General features: G+C 42.7%; 1 protein-coding gene across 5 annotated transcripts in view; it reads right to left on the bottom strand.

The window, feature by feature from the left end:
• The window catches only part of qkia (QKI, KH domain containing, RNA binding a), a 79,014-nt gene extending 66,699 nt beyond the window's left edge, over positions 1-12,315 (bottom strand). For all 5 annotated transcript variants that reach the window (XM_035910966.2, XM_006798491.3, XM_035910965.2 and 2 more), the window contains exon 1: positions 11,902-12,315. In XM_035910966.2, coding sequence (XP_035766859.1) covers positions 11,902-12,046 — 145 coding nt within the window. In that variant the 5' untranslated portion in view covers positions 12,047-12,315. The remainder of the gene's footprint in view (positions 1-11,901) is intronic.
• Between the last annotated feature and the right edge of the window lie 217 nt (positions 12,316-12,532).

The following is a 12,532-nucleotide window of genomic DNA, read 5'->3' as shown; positions in this document are numbered from 1 at the left end:
TGGCCATTTGACAAAATAAAAATTAAAAAAATTAAAAAGCATTTTAATCTTATCCAAATTAAACTACACTTAAATCAAAACAGCTGTCTACTTATTCTTTATTAAATAAATAATAAAAAAATAAAAATCACAGTTCTGGTGATTTTCCTTTGGTGGAAGGGTGGGTACCAAGTTCGTTTTTCAATGCAGAAAGCGCATTTGTTAACCTAGAGTAACATGTTCATTATGCTGACCTCACCTGGAGCTGTCTTTACCCCGCCTGCAGTGAACTTTAAGCATGGAGGGAGCCTGTCCAGGAATGAGACATGACGAGTCTCATTTTGAGACTGAAAACCTTACAAAGAGCTGACCCAGCTCCTTCCTGTTATATTTTTCATCTTCCATCTGTCTTTATCGCTTCTGAATGTAGCAACAGAGTCTCAGACTGCCACTTGGCTAGCTAGCATTATGTAGGTGGTGAAATTTAGCAAATGTGCAGTTTTTGGTGGTACAAATAGTTTGTGTTACAAATTACAGAACTCATAGTTCAGTAGAATTGGTTACATAATATCAATTGCCTTATACATACAAATTGACATTAATAGACTATAAACTCTTTGATCTGCCACGGTGGTCTTTTTTTCTGCTCACCTATATAATGTATGATATTGTGTCAGGAATACCACCAGCAGTATGCAGCAGCTTTATAAAGTGGTACATCCAGGTCAGATTATTAACCAAGTGGTAAATACAGAGTGTAAAAATTAACTGCAATCCTCTGGGCTTTTTGACAGATAGCACTTGTATGCATGCTGCTATGTGAACCGGTAGGAATGACCCAGTGTGTGAGTCTGGCCCATTAAAGCACAAAAAGCCATTGTGCATCATTTGCTGAGAGGAGGAATGGGGAGACAGAGGGGTGGCGTGTGGAGCTGAGGGAGGGGTCGGTGACCTTCTTCATAACCAACCAGATGACCTCATTCACAGCACATAGGAATCCTCTGTCTCCCCCCACTGTTCTTTATCACACTCACCATCCTCCCATTGCTCTCGGAAGCCTAACTCGCCTTTTTTGCTTTCAGCGAACACAATAAATCAACAGAGTGGGGACAAGCTCATGCCCTAACCCTTTCATATAGACGACACATTCTTTCCTGCCAGTTATCCATGTTTTTTATGCCAGTCTTTCCCATGTTGCACAAAGTGTGACAGGGACTCTTTGTTTCGCCAATTAAAGCCTAATCATATGAAAACACCTATTGTTTCTGCTGTGTAATCTCCTCCCAACCCATGCACTGATAAGGATAGGCAGACTTAAGCCTCGCTACAAACAGACAAGCAGCAACAAACACTAAACAAACACAACAGGCTCAAAACTGGTTCACTTTCTGTCACAGAACTTAGTTCATGAGCTGCTCCTGTCACCGTGGGCTGCATGTGCTGCACATGGGCATAAATTATGCTAAGCAAACCATGTTTTGTATTACAGCAGAAGACTGCAGGGCAGACAGCCACTGTAAAATACAACTGTGCAACACATGTAATTGGAGTTGGGCCAGACAGTTACTATGTGTGACTGTGTCACTGAGTCAGAGTAAACCCTGTTCAATCAACTGAACCACTGCTGTACAGGTTGAAGGAACAATGACATAAAAATCTACAGAGGACAAAAAAAAGACTGCTGTTTGTAAAAGAAATGTGTGCACCTCTATCCAAGACAACATAACTCCATCACTACAAACACAAATGAGAACATCAACAACAAGGACAGTACAGGGTTTGCTACCTGCAATTAGTGTGACCAGGTGTCCCACGTAATGTATGGCTGCACAGCATTTTTATCCCTCGTCTCCCCAACCCACATATTGAGACAACATACCACACTTGGATTGGTTCAAGCTAACAAAATTCAACACGCGAGTCTCACAAGAAACATGGCTGCCAAAGACATGAGCCGTTTATGGATGAATAAATAGAAAAACTCAGAGATAATTAGCAGAAAGAACAGAAGCTGAAGTAACACTTTTAAACCACTGTAACACTGTGATGACATTAAAACTGTAAGACTATCACTCAGTGGCATTAAAGCAATTTTTAGCTTTTATTTATCCTTGTAGGAAGTTGTAAAATGTGCATTTAAATACAATAAACAACATCTGTTTATGCGCCTGATCCCAAATCTCTAACCTGTCTAAAAAATTAAGACCATCTCATGCCACATAAAAATCTTTTCCCCACCACATGTTACAGGTCTGCTACTGGTAACGTGCTCTTTTATTAGATAAGAGGGACAAATGTTGCCTGGCATTAGTAATAGAAACACTTTAAACTTGAATGCCTGCTAAATAAATGATGCTCCTTTACCAGCATTTTAGCTTGTAAACTAAGAGAGTTCATATGCCTATGTCATCTACGCCAGCGGTCCCCCAACCCCCGGGCCTCGGCCCGGTACCGGTCCGTGAGTCGTTTGGTACCGGGCCGCGAGAGTTGAGGCTCAGGTGTGAAATGTATGGTTTTCAGGGGTTTTATAGGTTTTTAGCGTTATTTTGTTATCGTTTACTCGGTTTTCCTGGGTCTTTTCAATCGTGCTCCTGGGTCGTGTGTTATGAATAAATCTTCTTTTTTTTGGTACCGGTACTAGTTTTATTTCGTTGTATTTATCCGCGACACCTTAAAGGCCGGTCTGTGAAAATATTGTCGGGCATAAACCAGTCCGTGGTGCAAAAAAGGTTGGGGACCGCTGATCTACGCCTAAAATAAATACATTTAAAAAAAAACAACCTTCCTGCATGATTTGATAGAGAACATCCTTCTTCACTCTGCTGACATGTTTCTATTTTACAGTTCACACACCGCATGTGTGACAAAACCAGTTTCACAGTCTTTAAAACTATCTTTATAACTGGTAAAAGGTAAATATGTCAAAGGCCTCTCCTGTTTAAAAACGAAAGTAATTTAGTACTCATATAACATAATATCGAAGCTTTTACCCAGTATATAAGCATTTAAGAGAAGTCTGCATGCATGTGAAATCCTTAACATTGAGAAGATTTCTACAAGATGAACTCAACTTTTTTGTGGGGGTTAGGGACTTCAAACAACATCCTGAAAATATTTATTATATTTACAATTGTTTGGAACAATGCTGACATTATTTCTGGCACCGGTTTGTTTTTTTTCTCAGAACTGTCAATTCTGTTCAAAGCAGGACCGGAGAAATCTAAAGGGACAACAACATCTAAAGAACAATGCAGCAAGCGTCTTTACAAGAGATCGACTGCATTCAAGATGAAAAGCCGACTGCCCTGGGTAAAAATACAAACAAAACACGACTCGCAAAATTCTGCATCATTGTGTAATTAGAGCTCCCAAACCAGAAAAAGTCTGTGAAGGACACATCAAACGACATCTCAATCTCCGCCTTATCAAACTGGACGCCAGAAAGCTTGTTTAGAAATGTCTTTAAGACTATGACACGTTTGAAATTAAAATATAAGAAACAGGTGAAAAATACAGAAAACATAATAACTCATAATAACAATATATAAAAACTGCAGCTTTAAGGCAGCAGTGCAGATGCCAGATTAAAAATTGGCATTGAAGCAAATGGCGCAGTATACAGGCTAAAGGCATCATTTTGCAAAATTATGCAATTTACAATGAAATTTTTACAGCACGTTGCACAATGACACAACTAACAAGCAACAGTACTGTGAATAGTAGAGTATGGCTTTTGAAATGCAAGGACGGAAAACGTGTTGAAAGCACGGTGGCAAAATGCTCAGTAGTGATCTCACTGCCTCCTCCCACTTCACTTTCTTTGGCCCCTACAGGAGGTTATGGCAGCACTGCCTGCTCTTGCCAAGCTTCACAGAAACAACAAGGGCTGCTGAGGAACAGTTAAATTATTCTTCTCAGATTCATCAGCCTGCAACTAGTTAGAAACCCCTGCAAAGGCTGAAAACCACAGGCAGACTGATTTAACGCTGGGTGTTATGAATAGGACAGGGCCAGAGACGCTTTGGGCAAACAGGGGTTATATGAGAGTATAGAAACGTTACCAAGCTAAAAAAAAAAAAAAAAAAAAAAAGGGGGGGGGGGGGGGGGGGGGGAAGAAAGAACGTTTCTACACTTTGATATTTCCACAGGAGTTGAATCAAGTTTCCTGTTGCTGGCTGTTAGGGAAAAAAAATCACAGAGTCAAAGACAAAATTATTCATCGAACATTTCCAGGCATTTAAAGCAAAGGAGTAATTCCTACGTGTCACGGTGGCATTCGCATTAAGCCGAGCTAAAACACTCTATGAGAGCAAGTGTGGGGAAAACAAACACCAGGCTGGAGGTTAAGTGTTCTGACTGTGCTCCGGTGAAATTCCTGAGCTGGCTGCCAACGTTCGCTTTGCCATTCCTCCTCTGAAAGGAGAAAGAAAATGAATGCAGATCGGTGGGCGAGTGAGACAGGAACAGAGTGAGCATTCAGCTCTTCTTTTTTTTTTCCCTCATCTCCTTTTATGATAAAAATAGGGGACGAAAACAGGAAATGGTGCTGGTCAATTATAACCAGTGTATGTGTTGGGACAGTTCAGACTTTAAAAACAGAGTGGAAAGGGGAAAAAGAGAGAAAATGAGGTGGACTTCTGTGAGTGAGGCCAGTGGGAGAGCTGTTTGAGGCATGCAAAGAATGTAGCAGGGTGGGGCCCATACTTCTGTAACTGAGAAATATATCGCAAGTTGTGTATTTATATAAATGTGCAACGGAGGAACCAGATAAGAGGGGATTCATTATGTAATCTAAAATAAGTCAAAAAAATAAAATAAACTGAGAGACAGACTCACCTCTGTGGGTCTGGAAACAAAAACAAAACAAAAACAGAGCTTGTCACCACAGCAAGAAAACAGCTCCCCCTCCCTCCCCGTGCCTGTCTGAAGGAAAACAAACCACTGACTCCCCCTCTTTATAGCGCTTTCCTGTCTGAAGCAGGCATGACTTCCTGGATATGTTATTCCATCAGACACAAAAATTTAAGACAGATTGTAAAAGCTGACAAAACTTGGGTCAAATGCAATGGTGGAGTTCTAGTTTTAGAGACGGGAACAAGTAACCCAATTTACTGAACAAGTCTGTGTCAGAAAGCTGTTGTAAGATTACGACATCCCTCAGTTCATCTTTCCTCTTTAATCCTGCTTGTCATTATCTAATGAAACACAGAAACAAGTATGACTCCCACTTTAACAAGAACCACGATTTTCCAGGAAGATTTCCTGTCCATCTGGTTACCGTACTCTCTTATTGCTCATTCTGATGCAATGGCTCTGCTTTTAGGGAAAAATAAAAAGAGATAAAACTGCCTGCAGCCATGTGTGGCCTAACAGCCAGCAGCATCATAAGGAAAGACACTTAGTCTTGGCGACACAAGCCTGATAGTCAGCCAGGCAGTTGGGGCAGGGCACGAAGACAGGAGGCCAGGCAGAGAAATCGCTGATAAGGAGTCCCCAGCACTCACGGGATTGAGGCCTGAGATAAGACCCTGGAACTGTCAGTGGATGACTTTATCATACAGCATCCACAGGGTGGGAGTGGTTTTGTCGGGGCGAGAGCAGCACCAGGGGAGCAAGATGGCTCCAGGGCCAGAGTTAGAACAGGGCCAGAAGCTGCGGTGGGGATAGGCAGAGGTACAACAGAAGAAAGAGTGTCAAGCAAACGCTGTGACTCTGTTTCCTTCTACAAACCCTCCACATCACCCTGTCAGACTTGTGCCACCACCTAATTTATTACCAGGGAGGAGAGACCGCGTAAAGGAACCACATTAGGGCCAGAGTAAGGCCCACTAGTGTGTCTACCTGATGTGCATGCGCAATCGTATATATGCAACTGTTTGTGGTACATCGGGTATGATTCTCTACTGGATTATATACAGAGTTTCTCTTGTCTCAAAATCTGACTTTAGGGGGAAGGGGTGGATGAAAACACATGTACAGCAAGCACAACTGGGCCAAATGTAGTTAAGGGAATGAGTCTGTGTTACTTTACTAAACAAAGATCTGTTTATTTCCCTGATATTTCTGGTAAAAATGCTGTTTAAAGAGTTTTTTCCTTGGTAGAAAGTGTTTTTTAAAAAATTTTAAAAAATAAACCAATATTCATATCCTGAAAAAACCCACATATAACAGCAAGAGCACGTTTTCAAAGTCACGGGACGTATGCTGGAAGTGAACCAAGTTTAGTGCTGATCTCAGCACATGAGAACTGGAGCAACACTGGTTCAATGAAACGCTGTAGTGGTACACTTCTAGCATTTCTAGATTATCTGTAGATATGAGAAGTTAAAACAAAGAAGTTAAAAGGTTAAACATTGCTGCCCTTATTAGCTGGTATCTGAAATAGAGCTTGCTTGAGATTATTTCGTGTTTTGTTAACATACGACACAAGGGAACTAGTGGAACTATCATGTTACGACACTGCCTGTTGCTAGCCATAGCTGTGGCCCCAATGGACGCTGGCGCTTCTTTCTCACCCTCTCTCTCTGACAGAAACCATTGTGGTCCTGTTGTTGTACCTGTAGAAAAATGACCAGATGTATGACAACTGCAGTAAACTAGTATATAACTACGCAAAAGGAGCAATATAGCTACTGTACAGGTGTCTGGGTGCAAGCTTGGAAGAAAGAAAAACTGCAGCTGCTAACGCTTGACGCTCTTATCTAATATTGTGTGCATGCAATGTGATGCATGGATCAAAGAGCCACACAATTCAGCAACATTTAAAACACAATTTTATTCTATAAGAATATAATTAAACGTTTTAGAGAACTGTTAAATACTTTTAGACTAGCTGAGCGTCTGGAGCTGGGACAACCAGGAACATCCCTGCTATAAACAGTCAAGGCCGAGAAAGGCAAAGTAATGATCAGTTTACCATTGTTCTTTATTGTTAAATAACATATGCAGAAAAAAAACCTTCAGAGTAATTTACCTGCCGACAGCTATATAAGAAGCACCGTGTGAGTCATATGCAGAATAACCAATAATCATAATATACTTATTCAGCAATCAAAATAGTTATTGGATTCCGCTCTAGGGGATTTAACAGGTTTCTGCTTGCAACAACAGCCTTGGCCTAACACCCCCCAACTTTATCTGTGTTCCCTTACAGCTCTGAGCACTATCTCACTTTGTGAGCTGTGCTCAATCTTGTTAGCTGCTAAATTGATTGCATGTCAGAGGTTACTGCAGGTCCAGCCCTGTGCCGAGGAACGCCAAGGGTCAAGCTACAGTGGGAGGGCAGTGCAGCAATGGCAGACACAGGAATACAGGGGGAGGCGAGGGGGGACTGCTATACACGAAAGACTGACAGAAATGTGGGACGTCAGGTAGAGAACAGAATTCAGACTTCCAGCAGTCACCCATTTATCACAATCTGTTCACTAAAACAGCTGTTCCCTGAAGACCAATTCCCCACAAACGCACCACAGTGGACAGCAGACTGTTTGTCCTCCAGAATGCTGACAGCTCTCACAGGAATGTCCTGTTAAAACGTGACACACAGAAATAAACAAGCAGACGCTAAAATTGTATGCAAAGGGAAATGATGTAGCTAGGAACAAGTGGCACATTGCACCACATGACTTCACCGCACAATTGCACATTTAATCTATTATAGCAACAATCCACAAAAATAGGCACATTGCTAAGGCTGGGTATTGTGGCCCAAAATGTTGATTTTCCATTTTGGAGGATAATGGATGATTTACTATGTCAATGTATTAGTTTACTCGCCACTCAAGACAAATCGTGACTCAAAAACAGCTTATTAAATAAAACTGAAGGCCTGCACAAAACAAACAAAGAAAACAGCACCACTAGCAACTGCTAATGTTTACATATTGCAATTATAAAGAAAAACACTAAGAGCAGCTGGGCAACAATAACAAAATAGCGAGAGGGAGTACAATGTTATTCCCACCAAGCTAATGCTTGTGTAATTTCTCTTTGCTGATGCCCGATCTTGTTACACAAAATGAAAGTAAGACCACTAATGTTAGCCATTTTTAAACTGTGGTTTTGGAATTGAAACAGAAGCTAACATGTGAATCGCATTGCTCCCATTTTACAACATGCCTTTGTCTAAAGCACTGAGCAGCTCTGCTGTGCAGCTGCTGTTAGCTTTCAAAAACTTTACATGTCTTTGCAAAACTGACCAATTTTTATATCTGTGGAGTAATCTGACTACATTTCTTCATCTTCATTTCATCACAACAGGAGCTCAGAATAAATATATTGCTGAGAAATCTGATTATTTTGCCCACCCACAGACACTCATCAAACTTCATGGCAACAACTAAAAAAAATCTTGCCTTCAACATTTCCCGTACTTCACTACTAGGACTGCATTTCTAGATGTTATACAGTCTGTCTCCTTCTACCAAGAGAAAATATAGCAATTTGAAGCAGCTTGTTGGCAGGCAGATCGTAAAGAGAAATAAAAAACTCCACAGCAGGTGTCACCTCAGGGAGATGAACAACTGCAACGGAAGGGGAATTCAAAAAGGGGGGCACGTCAATCGGCCAGAGTGACCTTGAGGGACAACATGCATGCTGGGAAAGTAACGGGGTCGTCCGTGCACGCAGGCTTGCTAAAACAGGGCGGGAGCGGTGGTCGCACAGGAGGGTGGTGTCGGCTTTCTTGCGCACATGGAAACAGCTGTGTAGACATGCACAAAATGCTGGGCGGGAGGGTGGGGTGGGTTGGGGGAGACGAGCAGCTGTCGGAAGGGTGCACTGAGAGATGGGAGGAATTGGGAGAGTTTAAAATATTCAACTGCAACTGGTTATATTTTTGCTCTCATTAGCAGCACTTAAATCTGACAAAGGAAGGCGTTTAAGCCGTTCAGTCACATTTAAGCCCACAAAACAGACTCAGAAAGCAAACCCCATCCTCTGGGAATTTGTTTTAAACAATACACAAAAACGTCCAACACTAATGTAAAGCTTTATCAACAAATTAGCACAGTCATTAACTTTTTGTTGTTTGGCACAGTATACTGGCCTTCATGGGACACCTTCAATGTGCAAGAATTGGCTGAGATATTGAAGGCACGTAGCATACTCCGTGGGGAAAACAACGTAACTTGTTAGGTCAAATACAAGTCAGACCTCAGTCTATCCAATCTGACTAGAAAGGAAAGAGAGATGCTATCTTTACTACTCAAATGTCAACTACCAACCGCCATTAAAAACTTTTTTTTTTAAATCACAACTCTACACTACTTTTCTGAACTTCGAGAGGAGCAGACATCCACCATCACATGAAACGTAACATAAACAAGCCTGATTCTACTAGATGTGGTGGGGCCTGCTCACAACATATACAAGGGGACGAGGGGACCGAGAGGAGGTCTGCTCCAAATACCACATCAGAGTTTTGGCCCCCTCCACATGGAGATGAAACCAAACAACAGAAGAAACCAGACAGTCAGTTAGACAGGCCTTCACTACCTTCATCTGATACACACATGCAACTTTTAGCAGCAGGGTAAAGTTTGGGCTGGTGCCGTGGAAACCCTCAAAAACATCAGATGTGCCGTTTTAGAGGAGCGAGACTGGGAAGTTACAAGTGATTTCTTAAACACCAGAGGACTGGATGTTTTTGCAAGTTCTTTAACAACGGGCGCTGCAACGAAGCATCAGACCAGAGCACCGAGTCGCTTGCAGAAAGCAAATGCAATTTTTATCCAACTCCTCCTTGACTTAAGAGTCCGTTTAATGAACACAACTGGGAACCTTTATCAGCTCAGCCTTTTTAGTATTCCTGAGATGCAAACAGATACATTTTAGTTGGCCCCATGTATAAAAAGTCAATACGACGGAAATGCATTATTTGCATGGAGTCCTTTCTTTTTGAGGAGGGCAAACTCAAAAGTTTACCAAAAGCAGCAGTGTTGACCTGTTAACAGTGTGGATGAGAGAAAAAAAAAAAATAGGAGAACACATCTGCTTCCTAACTCTCCCTCAAATGAAAACACCAACACACCCAGCAGTCCCACATGACTACAATAAAAGTGCAAGATATTTCATCAGTTTTGGGAAGTATTTATGGGGTGTGGAGACGATCAAATTAGAGGCCGAAATCATTAAAAACAAAAAATACGTGTGCATTGCAGAGCTGCAGATTTTCTAAGAACATCGTACATAAGAGACTTTAGCAAGCCTCAAACTAAATAAAAAAGATGAAGAGGAAGAAGTGCAATTTTCTACTAATAAAAAAGCACTATAAAAATGTCCTATAGGCAAATGAGAAGACTTCACTATTTACTGCACCAAAGCAGCACCCAGGCTTAAACTCAATGTGCATCCGTTTAGCGTTATGCAAGCTTTAGTTTCATAGTGGTAATAAGTAAACAGCTCCGCATTTGCCTCTAGTGTCTTGTTTATCGCCCATCAAGACGGCCAGAAAATCTTTGCAGACCGGTTTAGCAACTACATACTACAGAGCCTACTCATCCAGACATGTTACCGAAACTCATAGGCATGCGCTACTTTCAGGTCCTCTTTCCTCTTAAGAAATAGCTCGTTCATGCTGTAACTTACGCGGTAGTCTTATTTTTAAATTCATCGTGATGTCCGAGCCAAAGCTACACACAAAATGCATGGGGACAGTCTGCCAGGGGGCTGTGGCGCTCTCTAGTGTCCCCAGCTCAGTTACATAAACCACAGGTCCAACCTTCCGCTTAGACCAGCTTATGATAATGATACTATCAACATAAACGGCAAACAATCCTGGGTTATCAAAGTCACAGGGGGTGCCAAAATCAGTGACAGGGCGCAGGAAACAAATGCCGGCTGCCAAATCCAGCCTGGACGGCGCCGCTGACAAAAAAAGAGGGCGACGCAGTTTTGGTAGGGCAAGCTTGACTGGTTAAAAAAAAAAAGAGGGGAAAAGAGAAAACACGACGGCAGCTGCAGCAGGGGGAGGAAATACAGACAAGCCCCCTTCTAGGTTTTAAGGCAAATGTTGTAGTAGCCAAAAGAAGAGGGAGAAAGACAGCGGTGCCGCGTTTAATAAAAAAGTTAGACGGCTGAAATAATCTTCCGAGTACCCCCCTCCTCCTCCCTCACAGCAGCAACTCAGTGGCCATTGTTTGGGCAACAAGCAGAGACATTCCGCCGTGCTGTTAGACTCGGCCGCTGGGCAACTAACACGACCCTCGGAGCAAGGCAAAAAGAGAGGAACACAAGCAAACCCAAACACCCCCCAACGCATGTTTATAGCAGTGTTAAGCACAGCAATTGCAGTCTGTTTATTACATACGTGGCCAAGTTAACGCCACTGCCTGGTTCTTGAAGAGTTCAGCAGACACCCAGACAGGCTAGCTGAAAATGTTGCTAACCCGAGCGGCTAAACTGCTGTGTGGAACATGTGGAACCAGGGCCCCAAAGATTGTTCTTTTTTTTTTTTTTAACTGAGAACAACATTTGTATAACCTGAAGTGTGCTTTTATTTTTATATCTTTTTTTTTTTAAAACTTGCCTGTTAACACGTCTGACAACATGACAGTGATATGCGGTTTTTATTTCTTAGGTAAGTAAGAGAAAGTTTTCATCTCGTCGTCACAAAGTCAAGAGAGCAGCAGAAAACTCCGGTGGACTCAGAGCTCAGGGAGAAACAAACTCGCTCCGGTAGGATACTAGTGCGTTTCTTGGGTTGTATTGTGGGGCAATTTTCACTGGAAGTTGGTACTACTACGCCTGCCACCGCCTGGAATATCGGGGTGCCCTCTGCTAGTGTATCCCCGGGTTTCGCTAACGATTTGCGGGAGGGATGCCCAGCGAAGCCGTGCCGACACCGGACTGCACCGTGGTCATGCTTTAACCCACTCCCCCACCTCTCCAACGAGGAGGGTGTCTCTCCAGAAGGCCACTTACCTTCATCCAGAAGCCTCTCTAGGTGTGTGAAGATGCCGCAGAGATTTGGCAAACTGGTCATGAGCTTCTTCTCGTTCAATAATTGCATTAAATAGTCGGGACTCGGCCTCGGTCGCTCCTTCACTTCGACCTCTCCGACCATCATCTTTGCGGCGAGAGCGGAGAACAAACCACCGCGAAGCACAGAATCCTCTTTTAAGGAAAAGAGAAAAAAACGAAAAAAGAAAAAAAAACTTGCGGCTCCTCGCTTCCCTCCTCCTGATAATCAGAAGACTCTGTGAGACCCCCCTAAAATCAGGTTTGGTTTGTTCTTGTTGTTTGAGTGGAGAGGGGGGACAAAAAAAAGAAACCGTTATCTCCCTTCCACAGACTCGTGCGCTGTACTCTCCTCTACGCCGTGTGCGCTCGGGGACGTTCGATTCCACCACTGTAGGCGCGAGAGCCTGTTCCACCGGAAAGGGTCCGCCCTCCTTAACGCTCATTGGACATCTTGCTTTACAGAGTAACCAATCATTCCTCAGATCCGAGCTACAGGGGCGGAGTCGAGTCGTTAGCGGAATGACGGACGGGTATTGTAGCCAATGAGACGCAGTGCGCAGGAATGCACATAATGCCTCTAATATGTTGTCAA

Source organism: Neolamprologus brichardi, chromosome 19 (assembly GCF_056152115.1).
Source record: "Neolamprologus brichardi isolate AB-2024 chromosome 19, ASM5615211v1, whole genome shotgun sequence".
NCBI classification, from domain to species: Eukaryota; Metazoa; Chordata; class Actinopteri; order Cichliformes; family Cichlidae; genus Neolamprologus; species Neolamprologus brichardi.
This window is presented reverse-complemented; position numbering and strand designations above follow the sequence as displayed.